Source organism: Heterobasidion irregulare (genome assembly GCF_000320585.1).
Source record: "Heterobasidion irregulare TC 32-1 unplaced genomic scaffold scaffold_05, whole genome shotgun sequence".
NCBI lineage: Eukaryota > Fungi > Basidiomycota > Agaricomycetes > Russulales > Bondarzewiaceae > Heterobasidion > Heterobasidion irregulare.
The window spans coordinates 196,028-211,149 of NW_009258201.1; the positions used below are offsets into that span (position 1 = coordinate 196,028).

Consider the following 15,122-nt stretch of genomic DNA (forward strand, 5'->3'; position numbering starts at 1 on the left):
GAGGAGAAAGGAGAAATCGAGCGTTACCCACACACTATAGGACGCACGCGGACGTCATTCATTCCGCCTTGGACGATATTTTTGAAACTGTCTTGCCACTGACGATGGCCTTGATGGCCCGTCGGACATTGCGCACGGTATTCGTGCGCTCGTCTTTCGACATGGGGATGTGCGTGGTCCCATTCGCATCGCCGCTGAAGGACTGCATCATCCCGAGCTCGTCGACGCTCACCGTCCTGCGCTTCTCAAAGTCATCGCTAGACACGGGCGCAGGCATCGCCCGGCGGGTCGAGTGAAACATCCTCGATGCGGGCCGGTGCGATGCCGATGCCTGCGTCTGAGGGACGTTGGTGACGGGTCCGATGTTATCGGACTGGTACCCGCGGCCGACGCGCTTGACGCCCGACGTGGCCATCAGGAAGCGGTCGTACACGCCTTCGACGCGGCGCTGCGTGGTGGGCGACTCGACGATGGGTGAGTTGAGCGAGCACACCCTATTGGGATACGGCTCGACGCTGAAAGGGGATGCGGTGAGGCTGTCATCGCCCCCCAGTTTGTCAGTGAAGATCTGGATAGATGGCGTCTGCGGCATGTTGAAGGTTTCCCGCCTCGCAGATGGCGACTCGGCGATAAAAAGGCTCCTGTCGATGACCGCGCTGAGCGGCAATGGTGGAGATGGCTTGGACACTGATGCAAACACAGCCTTCAATCAAACCGAACACATGTGCGAAGAGACAGAGGGCGGATAGCTTACGTCGTTCCAATTCGAGTGTCAGCGTTTCGATCGGGCTGATGGGCCTCGACAGCAGCTCGCTGTGCGACTTTGACTTTTCCCTCCGTTTCGACGGCGACTCGGGCTCAGCCACGAACACGCCGCCCTGTTCCGGGGAATGTCCGACGACCGTCGCTCGTCGCGAGCGATGCGGACTCTGCGTCAACCCAAAAGCATGGCTGGGCTCTTCCGACGGTATCGTCGGGAGTGTATGTGCGGGGGACGGGGTCGTCAGCGGAGACCGCGACGAGGAGGCGGTCAACAAGCTGTCGTCGGTGACCACGCTGTGGTCTGTGTCTTGGTGGAAGATCTGGCTGGCGGCCAAGATCTTGCGTGGGAGGCGAGAGGAGCGTGCAGACAGGTTGCGCGAAGTGGCGCGCGTCACGGGCGGGGCGATGGGGAGAGGGGGGAGCTGAGTGACGCTGGACGAGGCAAAGTTTTGGCGGGCGTCCTCGACGACCTCTGTGAAACGACGCCGTTAGTTGAGTGTCTCACTGCGAGGAATGTGCGGACGAACTCTCGACGTTCTGAATCCAGATGGTCATGCGGTCCGCCCTGTTGTCCGCGCCGGCACGCTCATTGCGGAAGGCTTGATGCACGACGGGCAGCGTAGAGTTGGCTATCATACGTAAATATCAAGCATACCGTCGCGATGAGATCAAAGTACCTTGTTTCATGAGCTCCTCGTCCTCCCAAGACGGGGTTCTGCTCATATCGCCCTGGTGCACTTCCTCCGCAGAGGTAGACGTAGGCTGGGTGGACCGCCGTCCGAAGTATCCGAGGGTAGACGACTTGTACAGCTGGACCGTCTTGCCTGCACGTGGACTGGAATGAGAAAAGGTTTATTCAACGATCGACGGCGACGGAAGACTCACCCAGAGACATCTTGAGGCTTTGCTTCAAGATGCTGAGTCCAGATTCGTTAGCGGAAACCGACCGAGGGAACGAAGTATCATGCATGAAGAAATTCATGTCTAGATGATGCAATACAAGCGCAAGTGCGGTCCGTCAGCGCCACTCGTCGATAGATATACCAGCACATGGACTTCATACCGGGAGACACCGGCGTGGGCGGAATGCTGTCGGTGGGTGTTTTCGAGACACGCACAGCATCGTGGCGCGCGTGGACGTCCTCGCGCAATATATCCTCGCTGCGCGTCCGCCTCTCTCCCTCCCCTCTCTCCGCGCTCTCCGCGATCCGGATCCGCCACCCCTGCTCTTGCTCGCTCTCCGTGGCCGGCGAAGACGGGGGCGACAGCATGACAGTCTCCCGCAGCCGCTCCCGCTCTCTCTCCCACTCGCGCATCCGATCTCGCACGCTCCCCATGCTCTTCCCTTCCTCCACCTGACTATTCCCCTCTCCCTCCTCCACCGCCGCACTCTTCTGTGCACCAGCGACACCAGCAACAGCAACAACACCAGCACCAGCACCGACCTTCTTCACATTCTCCTTCACATTCTCCACGTTCCTCGCATGCGCGGTCCGGTCTACCAACGCTCCCCCAGGGCGCCGCACAGGCTCCCGATCCTTCGGCGGGACCTTCGGTGCAAACTCCCGGCTCGCCACCTGCGGGACGGGCTTGCGCGGGATCGAGTGCTTGCGCTGCGCCGCGGCATTCTCCTTGCCCATCGCAGAGGTCACGCGCCCGAGCCCGAGTCCGGCACCTCCGGCGGCCCTGTCCTTGCGCGCGCTGACCGGGGTCGGCGGCGGCGAGCCAACAATCGGGGCGAGCACGTTGACGTGCGCGCCCACCCGCCTCTTCGTCGCCTGCGTCTGCGCGAGCACTACGTCGCCCAGGTTACACGCGCAGAGAAAACGAGCCCGATCGTCAGCCCCATGTGTATCGCGCACATCACCACGACGCGAACGCGCTGCTTACCGTCACTACCGGCCTGGACCCGCGGCTGCGACTGCGATCGCGCGTGGCCCGCGCGTGCCGCCCCACCGGGCGAGAGCAGCCTCTGCGCCTTCGGCCTCGCGGCGCCCGGCGTGGCGAACGCGTTTTCCTTGTCCACAGACGACGACGCAGATGCGGAAGTGGCGGCGCCGGCCTTGGGCTTGCGCTCTTTCTCCTTGTCACGTTGGTCCTTGCTGAGTCGCCGGGTCGACCAGGGCGAGATGATGTCGATCAGCTTCGTGCCGTCCTTGTCTTTCTCGGGGGTCGGCGTGGAGGTGGCCGCGCCCGTGAAGGACATGCTCGCGGACTTGCCTGTCAACGAGCTGTGAGAGGGAACATGAGGAAGATGTGCAGAAGCGCCGACGTACGATGGGCGGCGGCGAAAGCGTCTTTGGACTCTGCCCAGTACAAGTCCAACATGGCGTCTTTGGCCATACAGCGGAGGTCTGCGTTTGGCTGGATCATCCGCCGGAGCATCTTCTCTGCGCCCTTGGACATCTTCCACGTGCCGACCCACTTGCCGCGGAGCTGGAGACACCATATTTGTTCAGCAAGATCCTAATCCCAACACTGTCTCTCTTTGTTGATAAGCGTTCACGCACCGTGCGGCCCCAATACTTCTCCAGGTCTTCCTTGGTGGTAAACTGCTCGCCCTCGGCGTTTTCAAAGGGTGTCCGGCCAATAAGGATCTCGAAGAACGTTACGCCGAGCGACCAGACGTCAGACTTGCGTGTGTCATGGGGCAATCCCCGCGCACGCTCCGGAGACAGATACTAGATCGTGGAGATGGTTAAATCACACCGGCAGGACGTCAGCATTGCGCATAAACCTGCCTCTGGCGTGCCATAGGTGAGATTGCTGTGAAAGGCCTTCGATGACTTGACGTCATACTTCTCGGCAAAACCGAAGTCCACCAGAACCGGGACATGATCCTGGGAAAGTAAGATATTGGCGGGCCTAATTTACGCGGTCACGTTTAGCGCGAGCCTGAAAACGGAAGCAATCGAGAGACGCGAACTTGATGTCGTTGTGTACGACGCCCCGCTTGTGGAGGAATTGGACGCCGGACAATAATGAGCGGAACCAATCCTTGGCCTTTATTTCTGGTACCTCTACTGGTATGAGTTCGGGAAGATAGTCCCTGTAAGCGACATGTCAGTACGTCGGGCATGTATGCGGGAGACTGCAGTGTTCCCTCTTCTTCTCAGCGTCGGCTGCGCTCGCATGTTCACATGCGATGCATGTTGTGACCTCACCGGAGCGGCAGGATGAAAGGTACTTACATAGTAATCAATGCGTACGAGGGTGTAATGATGAACGAATGAAACGGCACGATGGAAGGGTGCGGGTCGTTCTTGAAAGAGCGAACGACTTTCATTTCGTTCCATCTAGACGAGGCTGTAAAGAATGGAACCAATGGCTTGTCACGAGAGCACCTACAGAGATCGAACGCGGGCAGCTGTCGTCGTGGTCTTTGACCGGTGAACAAGCTTGACCGCGACCTGGACGTTGTCCTGAGGTTGTTTCGTTCGGGCAGACTTGGGGCTACATAACCATACACTGCCCCAGTTCCCGAAACCAATCTATCGCAGCAGCAGAGCAGTGGTCGTTAGCGGGGGTTTTGGAGAAAGCACGGAGATATCGGGCGTGTTACTTACTTCCCGAATGAACTGTAACCTGTCAGCCAAAACCTGATCGGAGAGAGAGAATATGTCGGTAGCTTCCTGCGGGGGTAGAAGCGGCAACATTGTGTGCGAAGAGAACAAATAGTGATACAGACTACAAAGCGACAAAACAAGACGACGAGAGGGGGGCCAGGGTGAGACAGAACAGAGGACAGCGAGCAGAGACAAGGCAACGGCCCCACATATGGGAGAACGAACACCGTCACAACACCCGCAAACAACGCGCGTCCCCGTGGCCACGTCGCGTCCCCCGATCTCGTCACGTGCTTCGCTTCGTTCCCTCCGAGTCAGCACCGACATCATCATACATAATATCCATTCACTTCCTTCCTTCCCTCCTCCCTCCCTCCCTCCTCCCCTCATCTAGTACTCTTCCTCAGGTCGGTCGTGCTCCTCGCCAGAGTACTTACGATCGCCCATTTGGTCATCGCGGCACCCTTCAGCCGCTGGCATCAAAATTGCCGACAGCGCTGAGAACACGTTTCGCACTGACATATTCAATATCCAATTAGTCCAAGTTGTGTCCTTCGACAGGACCCCGTCCCCTCCCGTCTCGCCCTGTCTCGTCTTATCAAGTGAGTCTATATATCGGACTGACACAGAAACAGCCAAGCGCGTTCCGTTCAGGAATAAGGAAGCCCTTCCTTCTCGAACCCTCCGACCAGCTTGCCCCTCCACCTTTTGTCCGCAAAATTAAGCTCCTTCCATTCCACCGACTCTAAGACCAGATCCGCTTCGTTCATCTCGCATTCCACACCACGACCACGTCTGCGGCAACGCATCGCTGAGCAAAGGCAATCCTCCTGTTTGCGCACCAACCGCGCCCGAGCCCACGTCCTTCTAACCGCGTCGTGAGCACTCCCGATGGCGCGATTTCCTATAGGCGCCGAAGGCTGCCTTGCGCCTTCCAGAGATCATCCTGGCAGCACGGCAGCAGCTCCCTGCATCGACGCGCGCATGAACAGGCAGGAGATCCACACGCCGACTGACTCGTTGAACGTGTTCTGGAATGCCGCTTGGGATCCCGTGTCGAGCTTGATGTAGGAGTCCGCAATGACGCACCCGTCGCGGGTCGTGGAGCCATGGCAATTGTGCCCCATTGTGTCTCACCCTGGGCGGTGCAGCGATGCGATGCACAGCGCGTGCCTGCAGACGTCGTGCAAGAAGTGCTCTGTGCTTACGATGCGAGCGAGACGGAGGATGCGCGCGCATACCTTCATTGTCATGTGCTCGGAGACCACGTCTCGCCCTCCGTAGCCTAGTCGTAGCCTTCCCTGAGAGGCAGTAGAACGTGATGGCAAGCATCGAAGATGCCTCACTATGCGCTTAGAGAACATGCGCAAGCGTACTTCACCTGCCTGCTCCCGAGGGCCACCTGCACGGGGCTGCGACGGTCATCGGCCTAGCGCGCCTTCGGCATGTTTGTAACCTCCCGACGCCGAGTCGTGCGATGCGTGCAGCTTTCTCCTTTCGACTTCGGTGGGCTCAGAAGGCGCACATGACCTCGGCACGCGCAAGTCTTTGAAGGCTGAGGAGATAGATGTGCACGGCAGGCGCTTGAAGACGGCGCGTAACGCATAAGAACCAACAACACTAATTATGTGCCTGTTTTCCGAGAAGTGAGAGATACCACAGTATCAGAGCGAGGTCATGCATGGTCGACTGCGGATTTTTGTGTCCCATGCAATCCCATATGTATCACAGATGTCCAGCAGCCAAAGAGTCCTCTCAGCGCCAGCGTACTGCCAGCGTCTCAGACCTTTTTCTGAAATTCGAGTCACGTTATCTGAGACCATCGTTCCGCCTGGCCTCTCCTTCACCTTTACCGCCTACTGCGACATCGTCGGCTCATTGCCGTCTCCATCAGTCTCCATCTCGAGAAAGCCTTCTGCGATGTTCCCATGTTTCTTAAAAGGCTTGAGAGTCTGCTAATCTCTCTGCCTTTGTCTCGACCTCACCGTATTCGTCACAACCACATCCCTCGTAATCTACTAAACTCCTCGTGTTCAAATCCCTGGCGCAGACTCGGATGTGGTTCCTTGAAATATCCTCTCTCGGAACGTATTGCTCATGGTAAATTTGCATCGACATGGATGCCGAAGGAATGGATGCTCGCGGGCGCCTTTGGGATCCAACCCACGTCCGAGGCGCCGTCAGGCTTGCTGGCCCTGTCCGTGATCGTTGGACTTCCTCTCGCTTTATGGACGTACAAGGTGAGTACGGTGTACCTTCACTCGCTGGTGCAACGTGCCAACGCATTTGAGCAGTGCATCATGATGTACGTCTTCCAGCGGAAGATCATCTACATGGGTGCGTGCTCGCGTGTCCCGCGTGAAGTTTGCGCAGCGTATGTAACTTTGCGTTGACCCACAGGGTATGTGCCAATGGGTGCTAGATCTGAAGCTCTGCATGAAGATGTACGCGTCCCAAAAGGGATCGTATGCCATGAGATCAGGATTCCTAGCGACAAAAGAGTGACGCTATCGGGCATTCTCGTACACCGAGAGAACGCCCATCGTATCACGCACCACCCTGAAACTGTCATCGTTTATTTCCAAGGTATGCACATGTGTATGATGTCTACCTTAACCTCGTACTGACAAAGTAAACAGGCAATGCCGGCAACCCTCTGAACCGCCTCCCCATCTTTGATTCGCTACTCTCCGCGATACCTTCCGCGACCATCCTCGCCGTAGCGCCCCGTTCATACTGGACGTCGTCCATGCGCACCCCTACGCAGTCTGGTCTCACGCAAGACTACACCCGCGTGTTGACCTATGCAGCCGACCGCTTCCCCAACTCAAACCTCGTCGTCTACGGGCACTCCCTCGGAGGCGCCATAGCCCCCTGCGTCCTCGCCCAGATCCCGTCCACACAGCTGCCCCGCGTGCGCGGCCTAGTCCTCGAGAACCCCTTCTCGTCCGTCCCCGCCATGCTCCGCGCACTCTACCCGCAAAAGTGGCTGCCGTATCACCACATGGGCCCGCTCGTGTGGGATAGGTGGGACGCGCTGCGCGCAGTCGAGGCGCCGCCGGAGGGCTCGGTGCTGCGGAGCGTGCTGGGAAGGACGGCGGTGTTCGTGAGCGAAAGGGACGAGGTCGTGCCGCCGGAGATGGGGCGCGATATCTTCGCGAGGTGTCAGGGCTCGATGAAGGGAGAAGTGGGTGTCGATCTAGGGAGGTTGGTTGTGGTGAATGGGGCGCTGCATGAGGATGCATGGAAGAAGCGGCAGTGGACGTTAGAGATGAAAGCGTACATTCAAGCAATCGAGAGGATCTCGCGCATCGGAGAGGGGGATTCTGACCCGAAGAAATGATCGCGCTAAATCGGAACAAAAAAAATAATGAATCAAGTTTATTTATGGGTAAGGCTTGAAGCTCTAATTCTGTCGAGCGACCATTCACAGTCTCTGTACATCATACAGACTTCAACCCTTCCTCATCGACGACCTTCCACTTGAGGAACATCTCTGCCAACTTTGCCCACCTCCCCTCGTCTGCGGCCATCAGCTCTGTCCACTCCTTGGAACCAGTCCCCAACACATCCTCGAGCCATAACAAGCTTGCATAGAAGGAGACGTCTGCGAACGAGGGTGTGTCACCCATGACGAAAACGGTCCCTTTGCTGTTCTCCTGCAACCAGCCATCGATCTCCGTAAGCCCCTTCCGTGCGATACCCCACAGCGCGGTTCGAGCTTCACCCTGCGGCGTATACTGTTCGAGCGTCTTCTCAAACAAAGCCTCTCGCGTACATTAGAAGAACTCCGCGCTAGGAGGATTGAGCTTCAGTGTGCTGGGCAGCGCAACAAGGGTGAAGATGGAACCGCCCACTTTCTGGTCCCAGACGTCGATGAACATCGCGTGGAGGGCATCCGTACCCGCGGGGACGAGGGTGAACGGCGTGCTCGGGTATGTGGTGTCCAGGTGTGTGTGTGTGTGTGAAGTCATGTATTAACGTCTAGTGGCGGCGCGCCGCATGTCTAGACGTGTAGCTGTATGTACTCTGCGGTAGTGTGAATGTATGTAAGCATGATCCAACTCTATGCTCTGCATTGGCCCTCAAGGGGCATGTGTTTACCTCAGGGAGGTTGGGTCGCATGGCGAGAATTATGGTGGTATAGTAAGGTATCGTACTTAACTGTTGTTTGGTCCGGTAGCAGGTGCTGTGTTTAACCAGCTGCGTAACGTGGCCGCCATCTGTCTCTGTTCCGCGGTTCGAATCTGCACGAGTCTCGTCGCTCCTCTATGACCGCCTCCTCCTCGCGCTCGGGGTGTGGTTGGTTGTGTTCGTCGCTCGTTTCGGCTCCTAGGTCCGTCCAGCTCCGTCTCCATGGTCTTTGGCAGGTTCAGGTCTCCGAATGTCTTCTTGAAGCGCTGGGTTTCGTGTATGAACTCGAATAGGTGTTTGAACATCGATGGGTTGGATAATAGTTCGGAAAGGTTACGGCTCGCTCGCCCTACCGCTTGCTCAAGGCGGTGTCGACTGTTGGTAAAGCTTCGGCATTCGAGAAGGAAGTGGGCCACCGTCTCATCGCGCTGCCCACACGCGGGACAGGTGGGGTTCTCGAACTCGTCTGGACGTATACGGTGTAGGTGACGTTGTAATGGTGCGTGGCCAGTGCGTAGTTGCATAAGGGTAGCGGCATGTCGACGCGGGAGAGAAGAAGTGATTTTCCGAAACCTGTTCGAAGGTGCTGTGGGATCTATCCTCTGCAGCTTTTGCCATCTCGGTGACTGTTCCATGAGTTTTTTCCAGCGCTTCTTGAGTCCATCGTTGAACCTTTGCCTTGCCGCCGACCGGCTGAAGGGAAGCTGTCCCCTGATCGCCTTTGGTAGTACTATGTCCATGCTCGTGAGTCCTCTCGCTGCCGCCTTCGCTTCCTCGTCGCTTCTCTCGTTTCCTACAATATCGACGTGCCCTGGTACCCATCGTAAGGTTGGTCGTCCTCTGCCTCTGCCTCCGAACTCCTTCTCTACCTTGTCGTGAATTGCGTCGACAAGATATGATCCTGGGGTGCTCCTGGCTATCTTTGTGGCCTGTATCGCAGCGACGTTGTCCAGTGCTATCGATGCCGAGCGATGCGGTGGTTCGTTTTGTATGAGCTGTAGAGCAAGAAGGATGCCGGTAAGTTCTGCTTCGTATACGGTGTGATGTTCTGCTCTGCCGAGGTGCTTGTGCAGCCTCGCTTTTTCGTTACCGTGTCTGAACAGGACCGCCGCTGCCCCTACTCCCCCTTCTATTAGAGATCCATCTGAATATACCTGTATTTCGTCTCTGTTTTGTTTCTCGGCTTCGATGGCTCCATCTTTGTTGGGTGCAATGCTCGTTTGGATGGCTGACTGCCACTTTGGATCGAGTCGCACGGCTTTGATGTCTTCAAATTGGCTTGGAAAGATGGCGTAGGCTTCGTTTAGGAGCCTATGGAGAGGGGAGCGATCTGGTGTATGGGTTGTCGCGTCTGCGGCCGCTATGGTGTGTCTGTAGAGGGGATGCTCGTCGGCTAGTGTTGCCAGTCTGGTGGCTTCGTCATGGCACTTTTTGTCGACCAGTAGGCTGAATGGTAAAAGATCTGCGTGTGCGTCAAGAATATCAGTAGCGGTGGTGCGCATGGCACCGGTTATGTGTATGGCTGCCTGTCTCTGGACTCTGGCTAGCTTCTCTATCATGCCTTTGGAGCCTTTGCCCTCACGCGATGGTGGGGACAGGAAAATGTCCACCCCATACAGCATTCTCGGCAGCGCAACGCTGGTGTAAAATTGTCTCATGTATCTCGTAGAGACGCCTTTAGAAGGGCGCGCCAGCCGTCTGTAGTGTGTCACCCACTTTGTGCCTTTGGCTAGTGCAGACGCGGCGTGCTCCTTGAAATTTAGCTCCTGATCGATTATAATGCCGAGGAATTTGTGAGATTTTGACGGGTGGATGTGCGTACCTCTCAGAGTGATGCTTGGTCTTTCCAGCGCCCTGTACTCAAACTTCTTGTCTTTCTTTCCCCTGTTGCGTGCCTCCTCTCTCGTGCGAACACGATGTCTCGCTTTCACCTTCTCTTTTTTCCTTGTGAACCCCACCAATGCAAACTTATCGACAGCGAAAGTGCAGTTGTGTGTGTCAGCCCAGTCGAAGGCTCCGCCTGCTCGTTCCATCATATCCTGCAGCTTGTCAGCCGCCTCTGCCATCGTCTCCGCTGTTGCGATGTATGCGGTATCATCTACGAAGGCCACTCCGTCTTCTCGATTGGCCCTGTTTGGGACATCTAGCAGGTCAGCATTGTAAAACTGAAATAAAATTCCGGACAGCGGGCACCCCTGGTCCGCGCCGCAAGGGAATGTAAGCCAGTCTGATGTGTATCCATCGAAGATGAGTTTTGTGCGTCTGTGTCCTGTCTTGATACGAATCCACTCCGTGTACTCCTTTGGGACGCCTCGTTTTCGCATATTGTGGACGAGACGGTTTAAATTAATGCTTGGAAACGCTCCCTTTATGTCCAAGAAAAGGACACATGCCGCTTCTTTGTTGTCCATGGCGTCGTGTAGTTTGCGCGTGACATAGTGAAGTGAGTCTGTCGTCTTCCGGCCGGCTCTGCAGCCAAAATGTGTGTCGGGAAGGAGGTGATGGAGTTCGGCTAGTTGCATTAGTTCAGACGCGATGCAGGCTGAAAGAATTTTGGCGATAGTGCGGAGTAGGGCAATTGGCCTGTATGCATTAGGATTGGAGTAGTCTGGTTTGCCGAGTTTTCGTAGTACGAGCGTCCGCGAGTCTTTCCAGTCCTGAGGGTAGATGCCAAGCGAGAATGTGGCGCGGAAGATGGGTCCAAGAAATGGGACTAGGATGCTTGCGCAGTTTTTGTAGACAATATTTGGGATGCCGTCGTCGCCAGGGGCTTTGAGGCCATAGAGTCTCTCTATGGCTCTGTAGATTTGAGCGTTGGTTACAGGACGGAAGGGAAATGCTGGTTCAGGGTAGCTGTGGTCCATCGGGCTAGGTGCCTGAGTCTCGTCCTGTGAAAAGAAGCTTTCGAATAAAAAATGGCTCTTGGCCTCGTTAGTCTCCACTTCTACTACTACGCCATTCTCTTCTTTGCGCTTGAGCGTCGGGACGCGCGCCTGAGCCCCATCTGATGAAGTTTTATCCACGTACTTATTTGCTATCCATATTTCCTCGCCTTGCAGGTTCTCTAACCATTCCTCCCAATGTGTCTTCTTTGCCTTTTCAATTGCGTCTGCGTAGTTCCTCCGTGCCTGCTCATGCTCCTCATGTGCTGTGTGTTCCGGGTCGGCTCTGTGCCTGTAGGCTCGTCTTGCGAGTGTTTTGTTTGTTTTCTTCATTTCGGTGAGTTCTGTCGTCCACCACCTTTTTGAGTACGGGGATGGCCTGGACTTGGGAACGTTGCGCTCGACAGCTTTTTCGATAGCTTCCGTGACGCATCTGAGTGCAGCATGAAATTCTTGTGGGGTTTGTAGCTCTGGTGGTACGCTGTCCCGTGTGTCTGGGAGATGGGCGCGTAGCGTGTCCTTGAAGTCCTTCCAGTCCACCTTGCGAAAGTTGAATTTCGGGGTGTTGATCTCGAGGTGCCGCTCGATGTCCAGGCTCGTGAGGATTGGGATGTGGTCGGTTTTCGGTGGCCTAAGTTCGGGAAAGGTTTTACATTGAAGTATCCTGTCGCGAAAGTTGTCAGTAATGAATACATTATCCGTTCTCGTGTAATTTCCAGAGTTCATGGCCCGTAAGGTGGGGATATACTTCTCTAAAGCCATCACTAAGCCGTGGTTTGCTGTGATCTCGATCAGTTCCTCCGCACTTTCCAGGTTTGACGACGTAAACAGGTGTTGGTTGCGTGGCTCATCCCACATAGGGTGATGCCGATTGAAATCTCCTACCCATAGGGAAGCGACTCTTTCGTTTGGTGCATCGCGTCGCCTGGTTCGCACATATGTGTCTACTGTGCGTATCGTCTCCGAGTGGGTGCAGTCATTGTAGATGTTGACTATCTCCAACGTGCCTGCAGCGCTCGTTAAGCGGATTGCTGTCGCGTCTTGGGAGTCTATTGGTACTATCGTCCATTGGTCGGTACTGATGCGGGTCCTGATCATAATGACGGAGCGCGTCTTTGTGTGGTCCTTACGGTGTGACGGGGGGTATACCGTTCGCCAGTGTGTGTTTGCTCTCGTGTTACCCCAGTGGTCGAGGTATGGTTCTTGGATGCACGCTATGTCTACGTCTTGTTCTTGCAGGGTTTCTAGTAGATCTTGTTGCGCATACATTGATTTATTCGTATTCTGTTGCCAAATTTTCAGTAGTATGGGTGCGGGTGAAGGTGTGTCGTTCATTGGGAGGGGGTGAGGAATCTGTTACCGTCATTGGGCTCTGTGCTCGCGCCCCTTCTAGTCTCTATCTCTTGCGTGTGTGGCATTGGTGTATTCTGTCTGGACGGTGCTGTGGACCATCCTCTGCCTTGCGATCCTATGGGCGGGTTTGGATCCTGTGTCGTGGTTCCGTATCGGCGTCTTGGTACTGTCGTCCATTCTCCCGCGTTGTGTTGGTGGTGTCCAGGTACTGCACGATCTTGAACGAGTCGACGACGACGGCGCCGGTCGCGAGGTCCTGTATGACTGGCATTGTGTACAGCGGCTCGTCAGCCCTGGTACCCGAGGGCCCTGCGCCTAACTTTTCGCGGATGCCTGCGATGTCGGGGTACTCGACCCACACGGTCTTATACGGGAGGGCCTTCATGTTGAGTGCGAATCTGTGACCGGTCGGGGGCGTGATGAGTGAGTGCGCGGGTAAGGTCTTGATAAGCTGCTTAGGAATAGAAAAATAAACTTCTAAGGGTTTTACCAATGGCATTTGCAAGTTTAATATCTTTGAATCTTTCCATGAGACTTCAGACTTCTGGTAAACAGGAGAATATGTGAAGCTGCGTTGTCGAAACTCATCATCGTACTACCGGGTGACATGATGCCGAAATTAAGATCAAATAGAGCTTGCATTCGCCTTCTGTCATAGGGCGCTGTGTAGAACTCCTAGCTTTTACCTGGGTTGATAACTAATTTCCTATAATAGCAATATATATCGAATTTGTTGTTATTCAGTACAATCTCTAGGTTACAGCTATTTCTGAATGATTGTCAAACCTCTATAAACTAAACCTAAATGTACTAGAGAGGTACAGATGGCTGGAGTGCAAACGGGGTGATTTGAGTGAGCAGTTGCCTAGAGTTGCCTCCCCTTGCGGCGCAACCAGAGAAAAGACCAGAGAGGTTAGGCTAGGACACCCAACTCCACAACCGCTCACTCAAATCACCCCATGTGTGCTTCAGTCATATGAGCCTCTCCAATCCATTTAGTTTTAGTTTCTGTATGCATGCAACTGAATGAGCTATGAGCCATCATTTTGTTGGCCCATTTTCTCGGTTAAAGAGTCCTGCGGAGTTCTACACAGCGCCGAATCTGTCATTCTCCTGCAAAGCGCAGAGATCGATGGGCGTGCATCTACTTAAAGACTATGGATGAATATTGAATGGCAGTGAATTCCAACATCTAGGCACAAGTCTTGGAAAAAGGTGCATTGTATTCAACAATCGCAAAAGATGACTCTTTTTGTTTTTTTATATGGTATGGTTCGAATCGCTACTCACAGTCTTTGTACATCATGCAGACTTCAACCCTTCCTCGTCGACGACCTTCCACTTGCGGAAAACCTCCACCAGCTTTGCCCACCTCCCCTCGTCCGCGGCCATCAGGTCCATCCACTCTTTGGAACCGATCCCCAACATGTCCTCGAGCCATGAGATGCTCGAGTAGACGGCAACATCCGCAAAAGAGGGTGTGCCGCCCATGAAGAACACGGTTCCTTTACCATTCTCCTTCAACCACCCGTCAATCTCCGCAAGCCCTTGCCGCGCCGTGCTCCATAGCGCGGCCCGAGCCTCACCCTGCGGCGTATAGTGCTCGAGCGTCATCCCAATCATGGCCTCACGCATGGGTCGGAAATACTCCGCGCTGCGAGGGTTGAGCGTGAGATTGCTAGGCAGCCCGAGGAGGGGATCAATTTTGGAGCTAATCTTTTGGGCCCAGACGTCGAGGAACATCGCGTGGAAGGCCTTCGTGCCCGCGGGGACGAGGGTGAACGGCGTACTCGGGTATGTGGCGTCCAGGTACTGCGCGATCTTGAACGAGTCAGAGACGACGGTGCCGGTCGCGAGGTCCTGTATGACCGGCAGCGTGTATAGCGGCTTGCCGTTCCTGGTACCCGTGGGCTCTGCGCCGATTTTCTTGCAGACGGCCGCGATGTCGGGGTACTCCACCCATACGGTCTTGTACGAGAGAGCCTTCATGTTGAGCGCGAGTCTATGGCCAGTCGGGGCTGCGGTGAGTGACTACCCGTTGTTCGAGAGGGGCAATCAGTTTGCATACCTCGCTTTCCATGGATTCGGAGACCACGCTTTGGTGGGAGTATTCGAGGGGATATCGTACAGAATAATGGTGCTCGACATGATGGATCTGTGTGAAGTGGATGCCAGAAACACTGCTGGGAGACTCTCTTGCGACGCGCACTTAAATACCCCTCGAACTCATGGTGAGAATATAATGACAGTCATCGATACCGCAGGTGAGTAAGTGGGAGGATAGATTGGTAACGCGTCCAAGATGCTTGTTCAGCGGCAAAATAGCATCTTAAGGGACCATTTGGAATGATAGCCTTCACGCAGGAGGGTGTTCGGCGAAGCTATGGAGGAGCATAATGATTTCCCGGGGTGGCATGACCCCATG

General features: G+C 55.4%; 8 protein-coding genes across 8 annotated transcripts; 1 reads left to right on the forward strand and 7 right to left on the reverse strand.

The window, feature by feature from the left end:
- Positions 1–58: 58 nt before the first annotated feature.
- On the reverse strand, positions 59–4,418 carry HETIRDRAFT_451140 (uncharacterized protein; the record flags this gene model as incomplete). Its single annotated transcript, XM_009547692.1, has 14 exons — positions 59–687; positions 755–1,234; positions 1,290–1,391; positions 1,440–1,586; positions 1,648–1,746; positions 1,826–2,557; positions 2,653–2,982; positions 3,039–3,198; positions 3,273–3,443; positions 3,555–3,627; positions 3,689–3,811; positions 3,972–4,058; positions 4,111–4,253; positions 4,329–4,418. 14 exons carry the CDS (start codon positions 4,416–4,418, stop codon positions 59–61), a joined length of 3,366 nt encoding a protein of 1,121 aa, XP_009545987.1.
- Positions 4,419–5,094: 676 nt separating this feature from the next.
- HETIRDRAFT_451141 (uncharacterized protein) lies at positions 5,095–5,455 on the reverse strand (the record flags this gene model as incomplete). Its single annotated transcript, XM_009547693.1, has 3 exons — positions 5,095–5,123; positions 5,171–5,195; positions 5,285–5,455. 3 exons carry the CDS (start codon positions 5,453–5,455, stop codon positions 5,095–5,097), a joined length of 225 nt encoding a protein of 74 aa, XP_009545988.1.
- A 753-nt stretch (positions 5,456–6,208) lies between these two features.
- On the forward strand, positions 6,209–8,158 carry HETIRDRAFT_458817 (uncharacterized protein). Its single transcript, XM_009547694.1, has 5 exons — positions 6,209–6,568; positions 6,623–6,665; positions 6,729–6,914; positions 6,968–7,719; positions 7,780–8,158. The coding sequence occupies exons 1-4, from the start codon at positions 6,257–6,259 to the stop codon at positions 7,669–7,671; spliced, it is 1,245 nt and encodes a 414-aa protein (XP_009545989.1). The 5' UTR covers positions 6,209–6,256; the 3' UTR covers positions 7,672–7,719; positions 7,780–8,158.
- On the reverse strand, positions 7,772–8,104 carry HETIRDRAFT_318898 (uncharacterized protein; the record flags this gene model as incomplete). The annotated part of the gene is made up of 1 exon (XM_009547695.1): positions 7,772–8,104. A coding segment is annotated over one exon (333 nt), but the record flags the coding sequence as incomplete, so codon positions are not given.
- A 549-nt stretch (positions 8,159–8,707) lies between the features above and the next one.
- On the reverse strand, positions 8,708–8,989 carry HETIRDRAFT_28306 (uncharacterized protein; the record flags this gene model as incomplete). The annotated part of the gene is made up of 1 exon (XM_009547477.1): positions 8,708–8,989. A coding segment is annotated over one exon (282 nt), but the record flags the coding sequence as incomplete, so codon positions are not given.
- Positions 8,990–9,010: 21 nt separating this feature from the next.
- HETIRDRAFT_45025 (uncharacterized protein) lies at positions 9,011–9,289 on the reverse strand (the record flags this gene model as incomplete). Its single annotated transcript, XM_009547503.1, has 1 exon — positions 9,011–9,289. A coding segment is annotated over one exon (279 nt), but the record flags the coding sequence as incomplete, so codon positions are not given.
- A 3,523-nt stretch (positions 9,290–12,812) lies between these two features.
- On the reverse strand, positions 12,813–13,196 carry HETIRDRAFT_426785 (uncharacterized protein; the record flags this gene model as incomplete). The annotated part of the gene is made up of 1 exon (XM_009547696.1): positions 12,813–13,196. The coding sequence occupies one exon, from the start codon at positions 13,194–13,196 to the stop codon at positions 12,813–12,815; it is 384 nt and encodes a 127-aa protein (XP_009545991.1).
- Positions 13,197–14,047: 851 nt separating this feature from the next.
- Positions 14,048–14,845, reverse strand: GST15 (glutathione S-transferase; the record flags this gene model as incomplete). The annotated part of the gene is made up of 2 exons (XM_009547697.1): positions 14,048–14,699; positions 14,766–14,845. Coding segments are annotated over 2 exons (732 nt in total), but the record flags the coding sequence as incomplete, so codon positions are not given.
- Positions 14,846–15,122: the final 277 nt, after the last annotated feature.